The 17,998-nt window shown below is 38.8% G+C and overlaps 1 protein-coding gene and 1 pseudogene across 1 annotated transcript in view; one reads left to right on the top strand and one right to left on the bottom strand.

Annotated features, from left to right (window-relative positions):
• Positions 1-1,016: 1,016 nt before the first annotated feature.
• Positions 1,017-17,998, bottom strand: part of LOC103727389 (cysteine-rich secretory protein 3-like) — a 20,877-nt gene continuing 3,895 nt past the window's right edge. Inside the window, exons 2-8 of the mRNA XM_008825234.2 lie at positions 17,356-17,424; positions 15,213-15,329; positions 13,582-13,669; positions 11,852-11,997; positions 9,645-9,739; positions 6,650-6,738; positions 1,017-2,028 (exon numbers count right to left, since the gene is read on the bottom strand). Of these exons, the coding sequence (XP_008823456.1) occupies positions 1,901-2,028; positions 6,650-6,738; positions 9,645-9,739; positions 11,852-11,997; positions 13,582-13,669; positions 15,213-15,329; positions 17,356-17,424 (732 nt within the window). The 3' untranslated portion in view covers positions 1,017-1,900. The remainder of the gene's footprint in view (positions 2,029-6,649; positions 6,739-9,644; positions 9,740-11,851; positions 11,998-13,581; positions 13,670-15,212; positions 15,330-17,355; positions 17,425-17,998) is intronic.
• LOC103727379 lies at positions 10,055-10,588 on the top strand (annotated as a pseudogene).

The raw sequence follows: 17,998 nt of genomic DNA, 5'->3' as shown, positions 1-17,998 counted from the left end.
GCATAAATACCCACTCTAGTATTTGAAAAAATAAATATAATTGATACTGTAACATTATTGTACACATTAGCCTTATTTTAAGTGTACTTCTTTGCATTTTATCCTATTTTCGTCTCCATCTGTTCAACTGCTAACAGTTCTCATGTAAATTTTAAGGAAGAATTTTTTTTTTTGCCTTTTTGAGACAGGGTCTCCTTGTAGCCCCAGCTGTCCTGGAACTCACTATGTGGAACAGGCTGGCCTTGAACTCACAAAGTCATCCTCCTGCCGCTGAGTCCCAAGTGCTGGGATTAAAGGCGTGAACTGAAGAATTACTATCATCATTTTCTATATGTGCGTGCGTGTGTGTGTGTGTAGTTTATGTGGTGTATGTACATGTGTTTGTGCATGTGTGTGTGTGCAGAGGGGAGGTAAGTATGCCTGTGTGTGGCTGTGGAGATGAGTGGATGATAATGGGTGTTTTGCTCCATCATCTCTACCTTATTCCTTTGAGATGGGGTCACTCACAGACTGGCAGGCAGCAACCCCCAGAGATCATCCTGTTTTCACCCCTCACAGAACTGGAGTTATTCATATCCAGAATGTTTTACATAGGTGCTAGGAATTTGAACTCAGGTCCTCATGCTTATGTAAGAAGCACTCGTACCCACTAAGCCATCTCCCCAGGCCCCATTTTATTTTTCTAATAGATTATTTTAGAAGATACAAAGGACATGTACAAATATGGACAAAATGAAATGGCTATGTTCCCCAAATCAGAAATAAGTAATTGCTTTATTATTATTATCCATCCTCAATTCCTAGACTTCTGATATAAACTATCAATTGAGGTGTGCACTGAACAAGACAAACTCATATTGTGGGGACTGGGAACTTTAATGTAAATGAAACTTAGTTAATCAGACATCCTAAATCCTAAAATATTATATTGGAAAAGTAAACAAAAAGATCATCAGTTCAAACAAATTTTATTTCAAACAAAATTTATTTCATTTTTTTCTAAAGAGACCATACTGTCATTGTAATCACACTGAACAAGCAGAAGTCACATCTTAATAAAGTGTTTGAAAAGCAATTAGAATCTTGATTAGAAATTAGAAGTTTAATCACTGAGTTAAGATCGCAGTTGCTAGACTTCTCTACTGTAAAGTAATTGATTTCCTCTTTCGTAGACTACTGTCTAGTCTTTGAAAGGGATCCACTAACTCCAGTGCAGATTCAAAAGGGAAGATAGAGTTCTAACTACTCAAGGGAATCTATTCACGTATTATCTTGAAATTTTACAAAGAAGATTTATTTAAAGATGGGGATGTTTACAAAGGAAGATATGATGATAATCTACTGTGAAGATTATGTGGATGTAGAGTCAGGTCTTGGATGATTTTGGGTTATACTGGGAATACTGCATTCCACTTAATTGTAAGGTGGAGATTCAGATAAGTGTGAGGAAGAGTTAATGGCGAGAAAATATCAAAGATAGTCAATGTCTTTGGAACCTGGTGGAGTTAGGACAGATGACTGGCAACAACAGGGGAATTTTATCCTATTCTTTTACTTCATTGTGATCTGGGAACATGTTTCTTATGTTCGAACTAGGGATTTTAAGGACATTAATCATAGGGAAAAGCAACTTGCAGAACTTTGAGCTTGATTAAATTCAGTAAATTAGTTACAAAATTCCAATATCAAGAACAGAATTGCTATCATTGATTTTGTTTTTTTAATCCTTTATATGGAAATGATTTTGGAAAAATGGAAAGATATAGAAGAAATGATTCTTTACTATTTGGAATCATTTGTGTATATCTATGTCTGTAATTTCCTGGTAAAGTACAACAAACTTAAGTGGGTGGACGATTTGGTCTTTCTCCACAGAAACCTGTTGGCGTGTACTGAGTATTTAATAAATTTTGCCTTCACAATTGCAGGAGGCCTTGCAACCACTTTTGACGATTGGATGCTCACAGGTTGCTGTTTCCTTCAAATCTGGACAGTTAGAATAACTATCTTCATAGTTACAACTATTGGCTGAAATTAAAAGAAAAAGACAAAGAAGCCCATTACTTCATTATTGTTTTCATCCATAACAGTGACAACAAAATCAGTGTGAATGTGGAGAGGGGAACTGAGCAGGCATGGTTATCATTACAGTAGGATGACTATTCTATGTCTTGAGGGACAGATTCTGTATCTAAAAGTCAATGATTAATTCCTTGCTTCTTGTTAAGTTGGAACTTTTGAAATGTCTTTAAAGATGAATTGACCTATTTCCACACTCAGAAAAAGTGAGAAAATTCACATGAGTGATTCTCTGTAGAACTGTACTATTTAGGGGCTGGAGAGATGACTCAGTGTTTAAGAGTACTGGCTGTTCTTACAGAGGACCCATGTTCAGATCCCAGCAACCACATGGCAGTTGACAACCATCTGTAACTCCAGTTCCAGTGGAGCCAACACCCTCTACTGACCTTCATAGGCACCAGGCACATACATGTTGTACATGTGTAGATGTAAGGAAACATTCATACCCATAAAGTAAAAATAACCAAAGCTTAAAAAAAAAGAACTTCAGTATTTGAAAAGGTAGTCTTGCACTTACATACACGCAGGCAGCAACACTCATACACATAGAATAAAAATAATAAATAAAATATTTAAAATAAAAAAAATTAAAAATGCATTATAAAAGGTAGTCATTATGTATGTGTTATATAAAATAAACTATTACATCTACAAAACAACTGTCAAAAACTAAAACAATGAGCTAGGTATGGCGGTATACACCTTTAATCCCAGCATTCAGGAGGCAGAGCTGGGAGGATCTCTGTGAGTTTGAGGGAAGCCTAGTTAACATAGTGAGTTCCAGGGCAGCTGGGACTACAAGGAGACTCAGTCTCAAAAAGAAAAACAAACAAACAAATGAACAAAAAACCAAAAAACTAAAACAATGGTTTTTAACCTACCTTGCTACTTCTGTTTAAAATCTTTCAACTGGATGCCTGTTACCAGTAGATTTCTTTACAAACACATTCAGCAGATGTGAGTGTTTGGCTTTTTCTTCTTTATAACTTTTATGTCATCAGTATTTTGAATTTCAGTGATACAAATCCATCAGAAAGAATGCTATAGTTCACTGAGGAGATGCATAAAACCCCCAGAGAATTGACAGCAGTATTGTTCATATGAGTTTTGATAGCATATGCATTTTAACAATACATTTTTGTTGCTACAGTCTCCTTGTGTGACTTAGGCTGACCTGTAGCTTGATAGTCATTCCAATCTGAGTTTAAGTCCTGATCTTCCTTCCATTCTCTCCAGAATACTGGTGTTAGAGGTGTGGGGCAGCACACTCAGCCCTTATTCATCTTTTGTATTTGCATTCATAATAATGTCAAGAATGAAATACTGTGGTATTTATCTTACTCCTTTTCTGTAATTAAATAATAGTTTCAGGGGCTGGAGAGATGGCTCAGTGGTTTAAGAGCACTAACTGCTCTTGCAGAGGACCCGGGTTCTATTCCCAGCATGGCAGCTATGAACCGTCTTTAACTCCAGTTTCAGGGGAATCTGACACCCTCTTCTAACTTTAGCTGCACTGCACAACTTGGGTGCACTCACATACATACGGGCAATACATTCATATTCATAAAATAACCGTAATAAATAAAATATATTTAAATTTTCTGTGAACTAATACTATGTATAAATTTTATTTTGGCTCCAAAATTGTATGCAAAGTTATTAGCAAACTGTCATGTAAGTGATAAGTAAAGTTAATAATCCAAGTGGCTCAGAGGGTAAATGTGCTTGCCATAAAGCACCTGGGTATCGGCTCAATCCCTGATACCCACAACGGTGGAAGGAGAGGACCAGCTCCTCCAAGTTGTCTTTGATATCCACATATACACCCAGGCATCCGTGTATGCTCCAGCATACACATACACAGGAATAAATAAATAAATAAATAAATAAATAAATAAATAAATAAAAAATAAATTTAAAGAAATAAATAAGTATATATATGCATAAAGAATGGCAATCTGGAGAAGCTCATGAATTTACTGTGATAAACTCATTGGTATGTAAAGAATTTTAATATTTGGTGTGGATAATAGAATCTATGATCTGTTATCTCAAATTCTTAAACTTGTGTTTGCATTCTCTTTTTTAAAAAATTGCCAATTTAAATAGATTATTAACCTTGAAAATAAGAAACATCACATTTAATTGTAGTGAATTCTAAATACAGAGACTTTTTGGTAGATTTCAATAATAATAGGGTCAGTAGAGTCACCAGTGTGCACTGAGTTTTAGACATTTCTTTAGATTACATAAGGTGATGTCCTTCATTGCCAATACTACAGAACATGAACAACATAAAATTTGCATTTCAAAAATTCTGTAATTTTTAAAATGTTTTTATTTGTGATAATTTCACACATAGCACTGTGTTTCTATCACTCCCTTCCTACCCTCTCTCCACTCTGATCTCTCCTATATCTCCCTCTCAACCTCATGGCCTCTTCTTTGATTATTATTGTTACATATACATTCTTACACACACACACACACACACACACACACACACACACTATGTCTGTGTACTGAGTCCACTTAGTGGTACTCATGTATACATGTGTTGGCCACTTGGGGTTGGTGTTGTATATTAATTTCCTCTGAGATAAAACCTTCCAACTTGGCATGGGGAGAGAGATGGTTTAGTGGTTAAGAGCACTGGATGCTTTTGCAGAGGACCCCAGTTTAAATCCCAGCACCCACATGGCAACTAACAACCATCTGTAACTCCAGTTTCAAGGGATCTGACACCTTCCTGATGTGTTGGCCACTTGGGGTTGGTGTTGTATATTAATTTCCTCTGAGATAAAACCTTCCAACTTGGCATGGGGAGAGAGATGGTTTAGTGGTTAAGAGCACTGGATGCTTTTGCAGAGGACCCCAGTTTAAATCCCAGCACCCACATGGCAGCTAACAACCATCTGTAACTCCAGTTTCAAGGGATCTGACACCTTCCTTTGACCTCCATGAGCATTGCACTATGCCAGTGCGCTTACACACATGCAGGCAATACACATACTTATACACATAATATAAAAATAATAAACCAAATATATATAAAAAGAAATCTTCCGTCTTGGAAGGAAGCTGGATAAACAACACAATGTTTTGAGAGGAGGTGAAAAATTCCACCTCACAGAGAAACTTGTTAAGCTCAAAAGTAAACAACTGAAAAGCTTCAGGAAGTCTCTAAAATAGACCAGGTTCACTAGGGCCTTCCCTCCCCCAAACTGCTGAGAAACAGTCTCAGACAAGTTGAACTGCTGTAAGAAACAGAGACCAGTGGAACATCCTGGAAGACACTCTGAGCAACTGAACTACCTAGAAAGGATGCTCTCCCACCTGCTGAGCTGCCTCCAGGCTGTACTTCCATGAGCTGTCATCCATGCTGGGATAGGCTTTTGGTAATGCAGCTGTACTTCAGTCCTTTCTGTTCCTCACCTATACTCCGTCACACATACTCCTGAAAGTAATCTTCCCTCCCCCCTCTCCCCCACAAACCTCACTTTTTCTCCAAGTGCTATCCTTGCTTCATTCTGTCATTGGTTCTCTATCTGGGGATAGTAGATGTTTGTTCACGCAACCTTAGAAATAGTGACACATGACAATTGAACAACCCAGCAGGGAGCTGATACTTGGAGTAAACCGATTGTCTCTCCTCCAGCAGTTATTGATCACCTCAGCTCTTCATCCAGAGGTGGGACCTTGTGAAATTTCTCCCATCCATACTGGCATTTCATCAGTGTTGTCATAATGCAGGTCTTGTTTAGACAATCATACTGTCATATCTAGAACATACTATTTAGAGTAGGTGTCATGGTCCTCTGTCTTTTACAACCTTTCCTTGCCTTCCTCTTCTATATTTCCTGGGTCTTACTTATAGAGATTACATTGTAGATGTTTCCATTGTCATAGACAACACACTGTTGCTTATACTTTGTGTTTTGACCAGTTGTGGAACTTTGGTTTTGTATAATCTCTAGTCCTATCCAGCTGCAAAATCTACTAACCACAACAACAAGCACCAAGCAAAGTATATATCTACTGGTGCAATAGTGGCATTTTTGTATTTGTTGTAACCAATTATCTGAGGCCTGCTCAGTAGGAAAGAATCCATGACTGGTATAGTAAACATAGCCAAATACTCATGATTGGAGAGGTTGTAGACCTTAGAGAAGAACCCACTACTGCCACTTTCCTAAATCAATGAAACTTCTTGTTACATTCTTTTATTTTCTTTTAGTCTTTTTGAGACAGATTCTCTCTGTAGCCCCAGCTGGCCTAGAACTTGCCATGTAGACCAGGCTGGCCTCGATCTCACAGGTACCCATCTGCCTCTGCCTCCCAAGTGCTGGGATTAAAGGCATGTGCAATCACACCTGGCATTATATTCTAAATATTTAGTATATGTACAAGTAAATGAATCTTTCAGTATTCATTAACGAAACTTCCAGCTACATTTTTTTGTTCTTTTGCAAGGAGGTATCTCTTGGGTTAGGTTCATTCAGAACACTTAGTAATTTCTAAAGGGAGTATCGTTACATTATTATGTTAGCATGTTAATAAAACTTACTGCAAAGCCCATCATCACAGTCATTAGGACAGCTGGCACAAGGTTCTCCTTCTTTGTAAGGCTTGTATAGTTTTCCCACGTAATTACCACTGAAATTTGAAAGGTAAAATGTCAAATACTTTTGTCTGTTTATACTGTTAGCATATACCACTAAATAGCTATGAATAATTATTAAAAGCTTTAAACTATGGAATAACAAAAAACCCTAAGATTTTTTTAAAACGATTCAGATACCAGTGTAAAATAAGAGAATCATTAGCCCATTCAATCTCTTCCTTAACGATTATCTCAGAACCTAAGCAACTAAAAGAGACTAAACTTTACAGACATTTCAGTATTGAAACACCCTCTTCAATTCCCAGTAGATCTAGCCAAATTGTTAAGACACTGCAGTCCAGGACACTGGTTAGGGGTAAATCTTGCTCCCTGCAGAGAAAGGAGGATATAGTAGAGGATGGAGGGGGATAAAAGGACCATGAGATTTAATATCGGAAGTGACTTCTGTAATTAGACATGGTAAAATTCCATAATTCCTATTGTATAAAACAGAACTTGATAGTGGTGGTGAGTTTCACGAATTTTAGGCATACGTTTATGAAAAAGAGCTGTGCTTATCAAGGTGAGGGGTTGCCAGAAGGTGACATGTGGGTATGAGGTGTCTATGTTTATCAGAAATGAGAATGTTAACGTAGAAAAAGTTTTTTAACAACCATCTGAAGTGCACAGGTGTGATGGCGCCTAGCCTGTGCTTCAGGAGGAAAATTACTGTTTATTATCATGAAACTACAGAGAATTCAGATTCTCCATGCAGCAAGTGGGACAGGTATCCAAGGCATTGCAGCAGAATCTCATCTGTACACACAGGACACAACTCTATGTGTATGAGCCATTGTAAAAGTGGGGCAGAACTAGAAGTGTGTGTTGCATTGGATTGTCTTCTGACAGACAGATGAACAGAAGCCATCTTCACAAGCTTGGTTACACCTGCTTGCCTAGGGTCATCACAGTTAAGCTTGTTGCCTGTTACAGTGCCACAAGAAAGGAGAGGCAGGGAGAGTTAGCCATACCTCCTAACCAACCAGTCTGCCTCAGTTGTGTGTGGTCTGTGGAGGGGGGCTAAGGGTATATAGGCTAAGGAAGCCTAGGGGAGGGTCTCTTGCCACTTTATGCAGCTGTGGGGAAGCCACCATCCATATTTAGATGAAGATACTCCAGTGCAGCCTTGTGTGTGTGTGGGGAAACCTACGTCACTGTAAGTAAACCCTCACTCATTGCTCTGTAAGTAAGCCACCATCCATATTTAGATGAAGATACTCCAGTGCAGCCTTGTGTGTGTGTGTGGGACACCTACGTCACTGTAAGTAAACCCTCACTCATTGCTCTGTAAGTAAACCCAATAAACTCATTAGTTTTCCAGACTGAAGTCTGGTGAAACTGTACCTCAATTTGTCATTGGGACCAAGGGAGAAGGGGGCAGATGTTGTTTATACCTCTCCAGAAGGAATTTTAGCAATGACTATGACTTGCTTTCCTTCATTATGAGTCCTACTCTCCTCTCAGCAGCCAGATTCCAGATGCTCCCCCTGTTGACTAGCTGAATGGACTCACGAAGTTTCTTCAACATGTTCTTCTAAACACCAGCAAAGGCATGTTTGAAAACGACTTAAAGGGCTATACTTTTCAGCGGAGATGTGACACCATCTATAGCCTGTGAATGATTCATTCAAGAGGCTTATTTTGATGAAGCTCTGGGTCTCCAGTTGTAAAAGTTTCATGTATTAAAAAGATAAAATAGGGTTGGAGAGATGGCTTAGTCATTAAGAGCAGAGACTACTCTAGCAAAGGACCTGAGTTTGGTTCCTAGCTGCTCATAGCTTCCTGTAACTCCAGCTCCAGGGGAATCTGACATCAGTGATCTCTACAGGCACTTGAACTCATGTGTACATACCACCCCCCATATAATTAAAAAATATTTTTAAAAGATAAAAATAAGTTAAAATGAATACATTTTGAATATATGTTTATGATATTTACAATTTTCTGGTAGCGCAAACATATTTCTTTTTTATGTATAATAACTTTATTAGTAAACAGTTTATAAACAATAATTTGCACCCAGTTTTAAGGTGTTTATTGTACTCTATATATCATAATCAAGACGCAAAACATTCATCACCTCCAAAATCTCTCTTGAAGTTTTAAAGTCAATTGTTTATATGTAAATGCAATTGCCTTTATATTACCAAGTCATATTTCATTATGTGGATGTTCCACAGTTCTTGCATTCACCTTATGGTAGATATTTTTGTTCTTCCCAGTGTTTGACATTTGTAAATAAAGGTGCCATGAATAAGTATTTGTCTACACAGTTTTTCAAACACATTTCTTAAAAGAGTGATCAATTTCTGGATTTCAAATTAAGATCTGGATGGATTTTTCAGAGATTATTTTCATAGTAAATTCTGAGAAACAAAAAGTTAAAGTTAGTTTGCTAACCTATTTGAAATATCTGAAGGGGCTCTAAAAAACCTTTGAAGTCCAAGATTTAATAATTTATCCTATGTGTAAGATGGCAACCTATATAAACAGGGTAGGGTTACTTTAGCTGGAAGGGTTGGAACCACTAACCTATATTATTCAATCACTTTCACTCCTGGTCTAATGCTAAACATTTTCTTTCTCATGTGCAAATTTAGTCAGAACTGATAACACAAATCTTAAAAATCCTACACTATGTGTTCCCAATGGGGTAATCCTGAGTCTAAGAAACAACACTTAAGAGGGAAGAGAAACCAGAATATCATTTATGGAACTGATAAATAGATCTTTTCAATAATTCGGTTACAGAAGTCTCAACTATAGAAAACACTTCAAAAACATTATTTCCCTCTTCGTGTGTAAATATGTTTTTAATCAATTTGTATTCAATGCTAATGAAATAAATATTAAATTGCTTTTGGAATTATTGAGTGTAAACTCTAAAGGCTATACTTACGCAGGACAATAATGACAAACATAAAAGTATGCCAAAGACGATTCAGGACAGTGAGCAACTCCACAGCCAGCAAGAAACGATGTGCTCCAAACAACCTACACACCCAGAGATGGAGAGAGAGAGAGAGAGAGAGAATCACATGTGAGAGGAAGAAAACACCAAATAATAAATAGTAGAAAACATAAAAATGAAAACACTACCCCATGTACTTGTGTTTCTATAAGCCTTCTGGAAATACTTAAACTGTTGAATTAGACTAAAAACATGTATGTTCATCTTTCAGAAAAACACCAAGTATGAGGAGACCAGAGGGTGACCCGGACTGAAACCATAGCTTTGGCCCTGTGACTGCTCCTGTAAGGGCAGGAGAAGCAGAAGCACCTCACAGGAGAGTTTGCATTGCTGCTGTCATGGGGAGGAAGCTGTGTTTCTACCAGTTGTCCCCCTACTGTGCAACTCTCAAGATTGACTACCAGGTGATGGGAGTTGCTGGGCTGAACTTTTCCGTCGAGAGCCCTAAGGGAGTGCTTTGGGTCAACTAATCTCGGGCTGATGGGGAACCCAGGGTGGAGTCTATGGAGCCCCAGAACTACAGGCTGTGCTTTCACAACTCCTTCCGGACTGTCTCAGAGAAGCTGGTGTTCTTTCAGCTTATCCAATACTATGAGGAGGTAGAGGGCTGGGCTGATACCTAGTGGGAAAGACATGCTTCATGTAAAAATGGAGGACATCAAGGAATCCACAGGACCCGAAAGCAACATAGTCTGCAGATGCTGAGCCTGCTTCGGGCTTTTAAGGCACGTGGCCACAATTTACAAGAGTGCAGCTTGGAGCGGTTCAACTTCCGGTGTGCAGTCAACATGGTGGTGTTGCTGCTGGGGGCTGTCCTACATGTATGTACACTCATGCCTTTTCCGCTAGCCCCTATCTTGGAGGAAGAATGAGAAAACAGAGGAGAGGTAGGTGTGTGATTTGATGTATCCCTCCCAGACACAGAGGAGTGGTTGTGTAGTTGGATCATAAATGGTGGTCCCGTGCATCTCTTTCTGGGTGAGCAGAGAGAAGAGATGGCTGGCAGGTCTTGCTGTTCAGGGCCCCAGTGGAAAACGGTAGCTCAGCAACAGTGCCCATTTCCTGGAAGCTGTAGATGGTGGGTGCTGAGGCATGAACCTTGGACTTCCCGGTTCCCTCTTGAAACTGTCGTAGCTCAAGCTTTCCAGCCAACAGGATCACACCGTGAAGCAGAGTTATGCCTTTTCCTTCTTCCAGCTGAATCTCCCTTCCACCCACCCAGGCAGGGCCTCCCATGCCTTAGCTTCTGTCCAGGGTTTGAATAAGCCCGCTATGCCAGGAGACATGGTCGCAGGGTTCTCGTCAGGAGAGTCACTTTATTTGACAAGAAGGGGTCCTGTCCCCATTGTCCAGTGGGCAGCTATCTGGCTGGAGGTCTGGTAACAAAACTCTGGGAGAGACCTGTTCTCTCTCTCCCTGCAGGACCCAGACAGGGCTGAGGTAAGTCACTGTCATAGCCTAACTTAGGAACCTTAAGGAACAAAAAGTGTTCAGTTTGGGCATTGGAGTCAATAAATTATGGGCAGAAAACAAAACAAAACAAACAAACAAAAAAACAATCAACAAACAAAAAGCCTAACTCAAACCAAAATACAAGCTCATATCCTTACAAAGAACTGGCAGGCTATTGAAAGATGGCTGTGCAGACGGGGCTGTCTAAACTAGTCTATATTCACTCACGATCTTTCCACAGGATGGGCAGCTGGTGCAAACTTACAATACCAGCACTTGGAAGACTGGTGTAGGAAGATAGTACGTTCAAGGCCATTCTGAGTTACATAGTGAGACCCTGTTTCAAAAAAAAATAAGGGGCTGGAGAGATAGCTCAGTGGTTAGGAGCACTGACTGCTCCAGTAGAGGATACAATTTTGATTTCCAGCACCCACATGACAGCTAACAAACGTCCATAGCTCCAGTTCCAGGGGATTCGACACCCTCTTCTGACCTCTGCGGGTATGACATAGGTGAACTCACATATATGCAGGTAATACATTCATACACATACAATGAAAATAATAAATATTTTAAAAAATAAAAATAAAAACTTTCTGAACCCAGATTCCATTTTGGAATCAGTAAAATATTTGAAGAGTTTTCCTTTCTGAGCACTTACAAAGAGAGTTATTTCTTCTTACCTGAGTATAATGTCCAACTGCTGCATTGGGTGGTGTTGGCCCGCTATCAAAGATAAACTCTCTGGACTCATCATACCAGATTTGAATTGCTTGGGACCATGGCCTGGGGTTACTTGACATAAAGAGATTCTCACCACAGCTTATATCTAAGGAGAAAAATAGACCATTCATGAAGAAAACAATAAAGAAACAAGATCAGGACACACACACACACACACACACACACACACACATAGAACCTCTGCTCTTCAAACACAATGCCCACAGCTTCTGTTGGCTGTTGCATAAAGAACATGCACCTCATATGTGCTAAACCTTGTTTTGCAATCTCAGGAAAGACAAAGTTCAGTTCCTTTAATTTCTCTCCCACTCTAACCCGTATTCACTAGGTATTTTCAAAACACAAGAATTTAAGCATTTAGGATTACTGTTTTGTGTAAAACTTGAAAACTTTTTACAGGAAATCTTTAAAAATCACAATTTTAAATAAAACTAAACCAGAAGAGATTATGGGGTTCCCCTTACTCAGGCAATTAGAATATCATAGACTAAGCCCTCCGAAAATTGGACAAAACTGTCTTTCAATCCCAAAATACTTCAATATTTTTCAAGCTCTGTGGATAAATAATTCTTTCAAATTTTAGCTGAATTTTGTGAACTTTTCAATAATATTATCACTGTATTATTAAAATAGAAATCACCATGAAATAGGACCTTCAAAACAGGTAATTTACTTATTAGCTTCAAGTGGGCTAGTGTTTGTAATTTTTTTTCTTTTTTTGTGTGTGTGTTTTTGAAACAGGGTCTCCCTGTAGCCCCAGCTGGCCTCAAACTCACTATGTAGACCAGGCTAGACAGAGATCCACCTGTCTCTGCTTCCCAGGTGTGGGGATTAAAGGCATTCACCACCACAGCCGGCTAGAGTTTGTAATTTATGATGATTCAATATATACTTTATCTTGTAGTTTATTTATGTATTTTGCTCACTATTCTATTTCCTTTAAAAAAGATTTTATTTTGATTTTTAATTATGTGTATGTGTGTGTCTCTGTGTGTTCAAGGGCCCACAGAGGTTGGAGGTATCAGATATCCTTGGAGCTGGCATTACAGGCAGTTGCGAGCAGTATGTAGACTTAACTGCAGAGCCATCTCTCTAGCCCTCGTTTTAATATCTCTTGATAGAAACATTATATTTTATAATTTAAATATAGTTTAAGATGACTTTCAGGCACCCAGAATCTGCAAAACTTGCTGTCATCAAAAATCAAGAGAACACCAGACATGGTGACATATACTTATAGTCCCAGCCCTCAGGAAGCTGAGATTGGAAGATGACACATTTGAAGACAGCATGGTGAGATAAAATCCTACCCTCACATAACTAAAAAAATAATAAAGGAAACAGCAAATGTAATTTATAATGTTCAGTATTTTTAAGAAAAAGTTGAGAACTAGTTGACCAAATTAAATATATTTTCACCAATTAACTAGTTTGGAAAACACTAATAGACCATATCATCTGAAAAGGTACTGGGTTAGATGATAGAAATTCTAATTTCAGATTTCCTATATATGATACTAATTGTCAACTATATTCTTCCAGACATTCATTTTCAAATCTTTAAAGCAGAGAAAGAGATGATGCACAGCTTGTTAGCACAGCTTTATTAAATGGGCTTTTATTGTGTTACTTGTCCATTCATCCAATAAATGATTATCGTTTTACGTACTGAGTCTCCTGAACTCTTGATCGCTGTGTTTGTAATTGCACTGGTTTGCCCACTTTTGGGCATTCACTGCGGCCTCACTGCTCCATTTCTAAAGAAGAAAAAGAAAGAAGACAATCACATAACAACTTAAACCTCAAAGTCACATGATCTTTATAACCAGGTTGATAGGCATGCTTATATTGTTAAAATTTTCTTTAGGTACCTTTTGATTATTACCATAATCAACAGTATGTACACTTTTTAAGCTTTTTTTTCCAACTTTTTATTATTTTTATTTTTATGTGTGTGAGTGAATTGCCTGCATGCAAGTGCACCTGTGTCATGCAGTGCCCACAGAGACCAGAAAAGGGAATCAGATTCCTTGGGACTGGAGTTACGGACAGTCATGAGCTGCCATGTGGGTCCTCGGATTCAAACCCTGGTCCTCTGCAAGAGCAATCAGTGCTCTTAACCTCTGAGCCATCTTTCTTGCCCCAAGTGTGTATAATTTTTAAATGAGCATTTATAGTCTTGCTTCATGAATGCATTTTAAAACAAAATTTAGTTTTGGTTTTTCTTCTCCTTCATCTCCCTGACCCTCCTTCTACTTTCCCACCCAACTCACTATCGCCGCCTGTGCTGGATAGCTTTAGTGTCAACTTGACACACCTGGGCTGAGGGAGCCTCAGTTGGGGAGTTGCCTTCATTGGACTGGTCCATGGGGCACCTTCTTGATTGTTGAGTGATGTGGGAGGGCCCAGCCCACTGTGGGTGGTGCTACCCCTGGGCAATCCAGGTTCCTGCCCAGAGTTCCTACCTTGGCTCCCTGATGAACTGTGACCTGGGAGATGTAGGACAAATAAACCCTTTCCTCCCCAAGTTGGTAGTGGTCAGAGTGTTTTGTCACAGCAACGGAGAAACAGACTAAGACACTGCCTTTCCACTTTCTTGTCACATGTGTCTTGTTGCTCATCCCTTCCATTCATCAATAAACGACTATCATTTTACACACTGAGTCTAATAGACCACATTATATGAAAAGGTGCTCTTTCTCCCCTCACATGTCCTTCTTGCCAATTTCATAGGCTATATTCACCCTCCCTCTCACACATCTATGCCCTTTTTTTGTTATAAAGAAACAAACACAAGTAGTCTGTCTTCCCCACGTCAATGAAAATACTACAATAGTTAATGGTCTGATTATTTATGAAAACATGGCAGGAACTCAAAGACATTTAATTATTGTTTAACTGTAAGTATTGCTAAGTATGTGCAAGCATTCATACTATTTTCCAATAGTCACCAACTGCCTTCTAAATCCTAGTTTCGTTTTTTTCCTCACTGAATAAATTTTAAAAACGTATGGACTTTGGTGATGTGACCGGAAGAGTAGATCATTTAGATTAAAGTTCATGGACTTTAAAGGAGTATTCTTCTGACCTAGATTAGGAGAGAGGAATAACAATATAGCTGTATAACTCTGATGAATCATTTCACTGTTACAAAAGGAAAATGATAAATTCTTCTCTGATCATGACACAGCTCAAGAAATGGCAAAACAGAACAGACCTTCCTAAGCCACAGTTACAAGATGCCAGCTGCAGGCACCGAACACAGCTCTCTGAAGACTCTGTCCTTTTGTGACCACTTACCATCTTTAGCATGTCACTGGCCTTTGGAGATACTGATTTTCTCAATTCATTGTGTTTATTTACAATCTCCTCTTGGATTTCCGTTAGAGTGGTTGACAAAGCTTTGAATTCTGCATTCTACAGGGAAATAAAAGTAAAGTTACATTAGTGTATTTAAAGTACATATTGCTCTAGTAAGATTTCTATTGCTGTGACAAATCACTGACTGACCAAAACCAATTTGAAGAGGAAAGGGTATATTTGGTTTATAAGTCCTGATCACAGTCCATCATTGATAGAAGCCAGCTTAGGAACTCAAGGTAGGAACTTGGAGCCAGAAGCTGGAGAGAGACCATGAAGGAACATTGCTTACTGGCTTTCTCCTCTGGCCTGTGCTTAGTCTGCTTTCTTATATAACCCAGGATCACCTGCCCAGGGGTGGCACCACCCACAGTGGGCTAGTCCTTCCCACATCACTCACTAGTCAAGAACATGCCTCACAGGCATGGCAATCTGGTAGAGGAAATTCCATTCAATTCATGTTTTCTCTTCTCTGCTGTGTCAGCTTGACAACTGATACTATCCAACACAAATATTTAAAAAATGTTTTTCTTTATAATTTTTATTTTATGTGTATGCATGTATTGCCTGCAAGTGCATAAATACACCTATGTTGTACAATACCCACAGAACAGGCCGTTGAATTCCCTGGAACTAGAGCTACAGATGGTTGTTAGCCAACATGTGGGTGCCGGGACTTGAAACCTGGTTCTCTGCAAGAGTAGCCAGTGCTCTTAACCACTGAGCCATCTCTCCAGTCCCCCAACAAATATATAATAGTGAATAAGCTAATAAGTGAAGATAATTTTTGTTATTAAGCCTTTCCAATAAATCTTAACAAAAGCTTTGACTTTTAAGTGGAAACGCTTTAAATAGAAACTTTGAGAATGGGCATGCGATTCATGGTATGGTGAAGTAACTTTCTTCTGAAGTTGTAAATGCCAGTTTAGGTTTAAGAGAGGTCTTAATGTGATGTTTCCAGAGATGTAATTGGCATCCTATAATGAGAGACATGCATGGTAGGCACCATTAAGTTATTCATGCTCCATGAGGCTGCAGCAAGGGAACGTTAAGAATGGAGACAGACGCACCATTTTTATAGACCTTAGTAGAAACAGGCATCTGATAAGGAGTTGGAAGCTAGTGCAATAATCTGTAGGCCAAGATTTGATGCATATGCACAGTTAGCACTCTACTCTAGCGTGGGTTTACCATATCAAAAAATACTAAAGCCAGTTTGGAGGCAATAAATTCTTTCAATTATTGGGCTGTTGATGGGTTTGTTTCGGTTAAGGGAAATGCCCCTGGTAGGTTAACTTAGATGCTGATATTTGAGTTTACACTTTTGTGTCTGCGAGGAACTGGCTGATGGTATAATATTATGTGTTTTGTTGTCACAACAGTAAGATAAATTTAGTGATAGAAATTTACCCAATGATGTGTTTTATAATAGAGTAGGGCAAGATGCTTTAGTATAAGTCTTAACTGACAGAACCTCATGGGAGATATTTTCTTATAACTGGGATAAGTCAACCACGCCTTCTGCATGCCAAGTCCCCTCAGTTCCCTGCATCTACTTTACTCATAAATCTGGTCAGCATGTATGGCCATGATTATTTATATGCCAATCTCTCCTGCTGTTTTATGTTTTTAAGGTATTAGAGAATGCCTTCTCTCAAAGGATCCCACAGCTACTGACTTCCAAGGAAAAAAGGATACATGTGTTAAATTCTGTGCTGGAAAATCACTGCATTTGATCAGAGCATAAACTAACAGCATCTCTGGATAGTTCTTTTTTATTATTTTAAAATATTTTATTTATTATTTGTTTATTTTATGTGTATGAGTGTATTGCCTGCATGTATGTGAGTGGACCCGTGGAGTGCAATGTCCTTGGAGGTCAGAGGAAGGCATCAGAAATGGAGTTCCAATGGTTGTCAGCCACCATGTGGGTGCTGGGTGTCACGCCATCTCCAATGGAGCCCGCGTGAGATCCTCCGTTGGTTGAGGCTGGAACTTCAAGGAAGGTTGTCTCTTGGAATTGGTTGTTCTGAGAAACATGCAGTGTACTTGGTATGCTTTTACTTGTTATTATTTTTCTAACTGTCACTGTATCTTTGGGCTTTTTGAAGGCCCGGAAAGTACCTGATGTTCTTGGCACCGCTATCACCACCTTTATTAAGATGAAATAGTTATGTTTATAAGTCCCATACTTGGAAGGATTTCATGAGAGCTACAGGATTAGAATAGGATATTGATGTAACTTGGGGTTTGGAACATATTAATGAATAAGGAAAAATAAAAGACAGATATATAGCAACATTGTTGTGAACCACCTGGAATTCAAATAGAAACATTAATAATTACAGAGCTAGTATTGAAAGTACAATAGTGGTTTGAGGTCAGCTCATCGGGTAACCACAAAACATAAAGGTCTCTAATGTGACTCACCAAGATGAAAAACAGAAACTTTCTGTTTAGTGCCAGTTAATGTTTGACAATGTATTGTTCACCTGTGTTTCACTTTTGTCTCTGGAATCAGAACTCTTAAGAAAAATGATTAAACCACAAAATAATGGCTTATTGATGTAATTATGTAACTTTGTATTTTATAATCTGAGCTCTGCAGCTGCAAAATTACACTCAGACTTTCATCAAGCTCCTTTGCATCTGTTTGTCACTAGCCGACTCCTTGTCCACCCTCTCGACGACCCTGTTCCCATCGGATTGAACTGCCCCGGTCTAGA

This window comes from Nannospalax galili, unplaced genomic scaffold (assembly GCF_000622305.1).
Source record: "Nannospalax galili isolate Female #2095 unplaced genomic scaffold, S.galili_v1.0 scaffold329, whole genome shotgun sequence".
NCBI classification, from domain to species: Eukaryota; Metazoa; Chordata; class Mammalia; order Rodentia; family Spalacidae; genus Nannospalax; species Nannospalax galili.
Note: the sequence above shows the minus strand (reverse complement) of the source record. Positions and strands in the feature narration are given on the sequence as shown.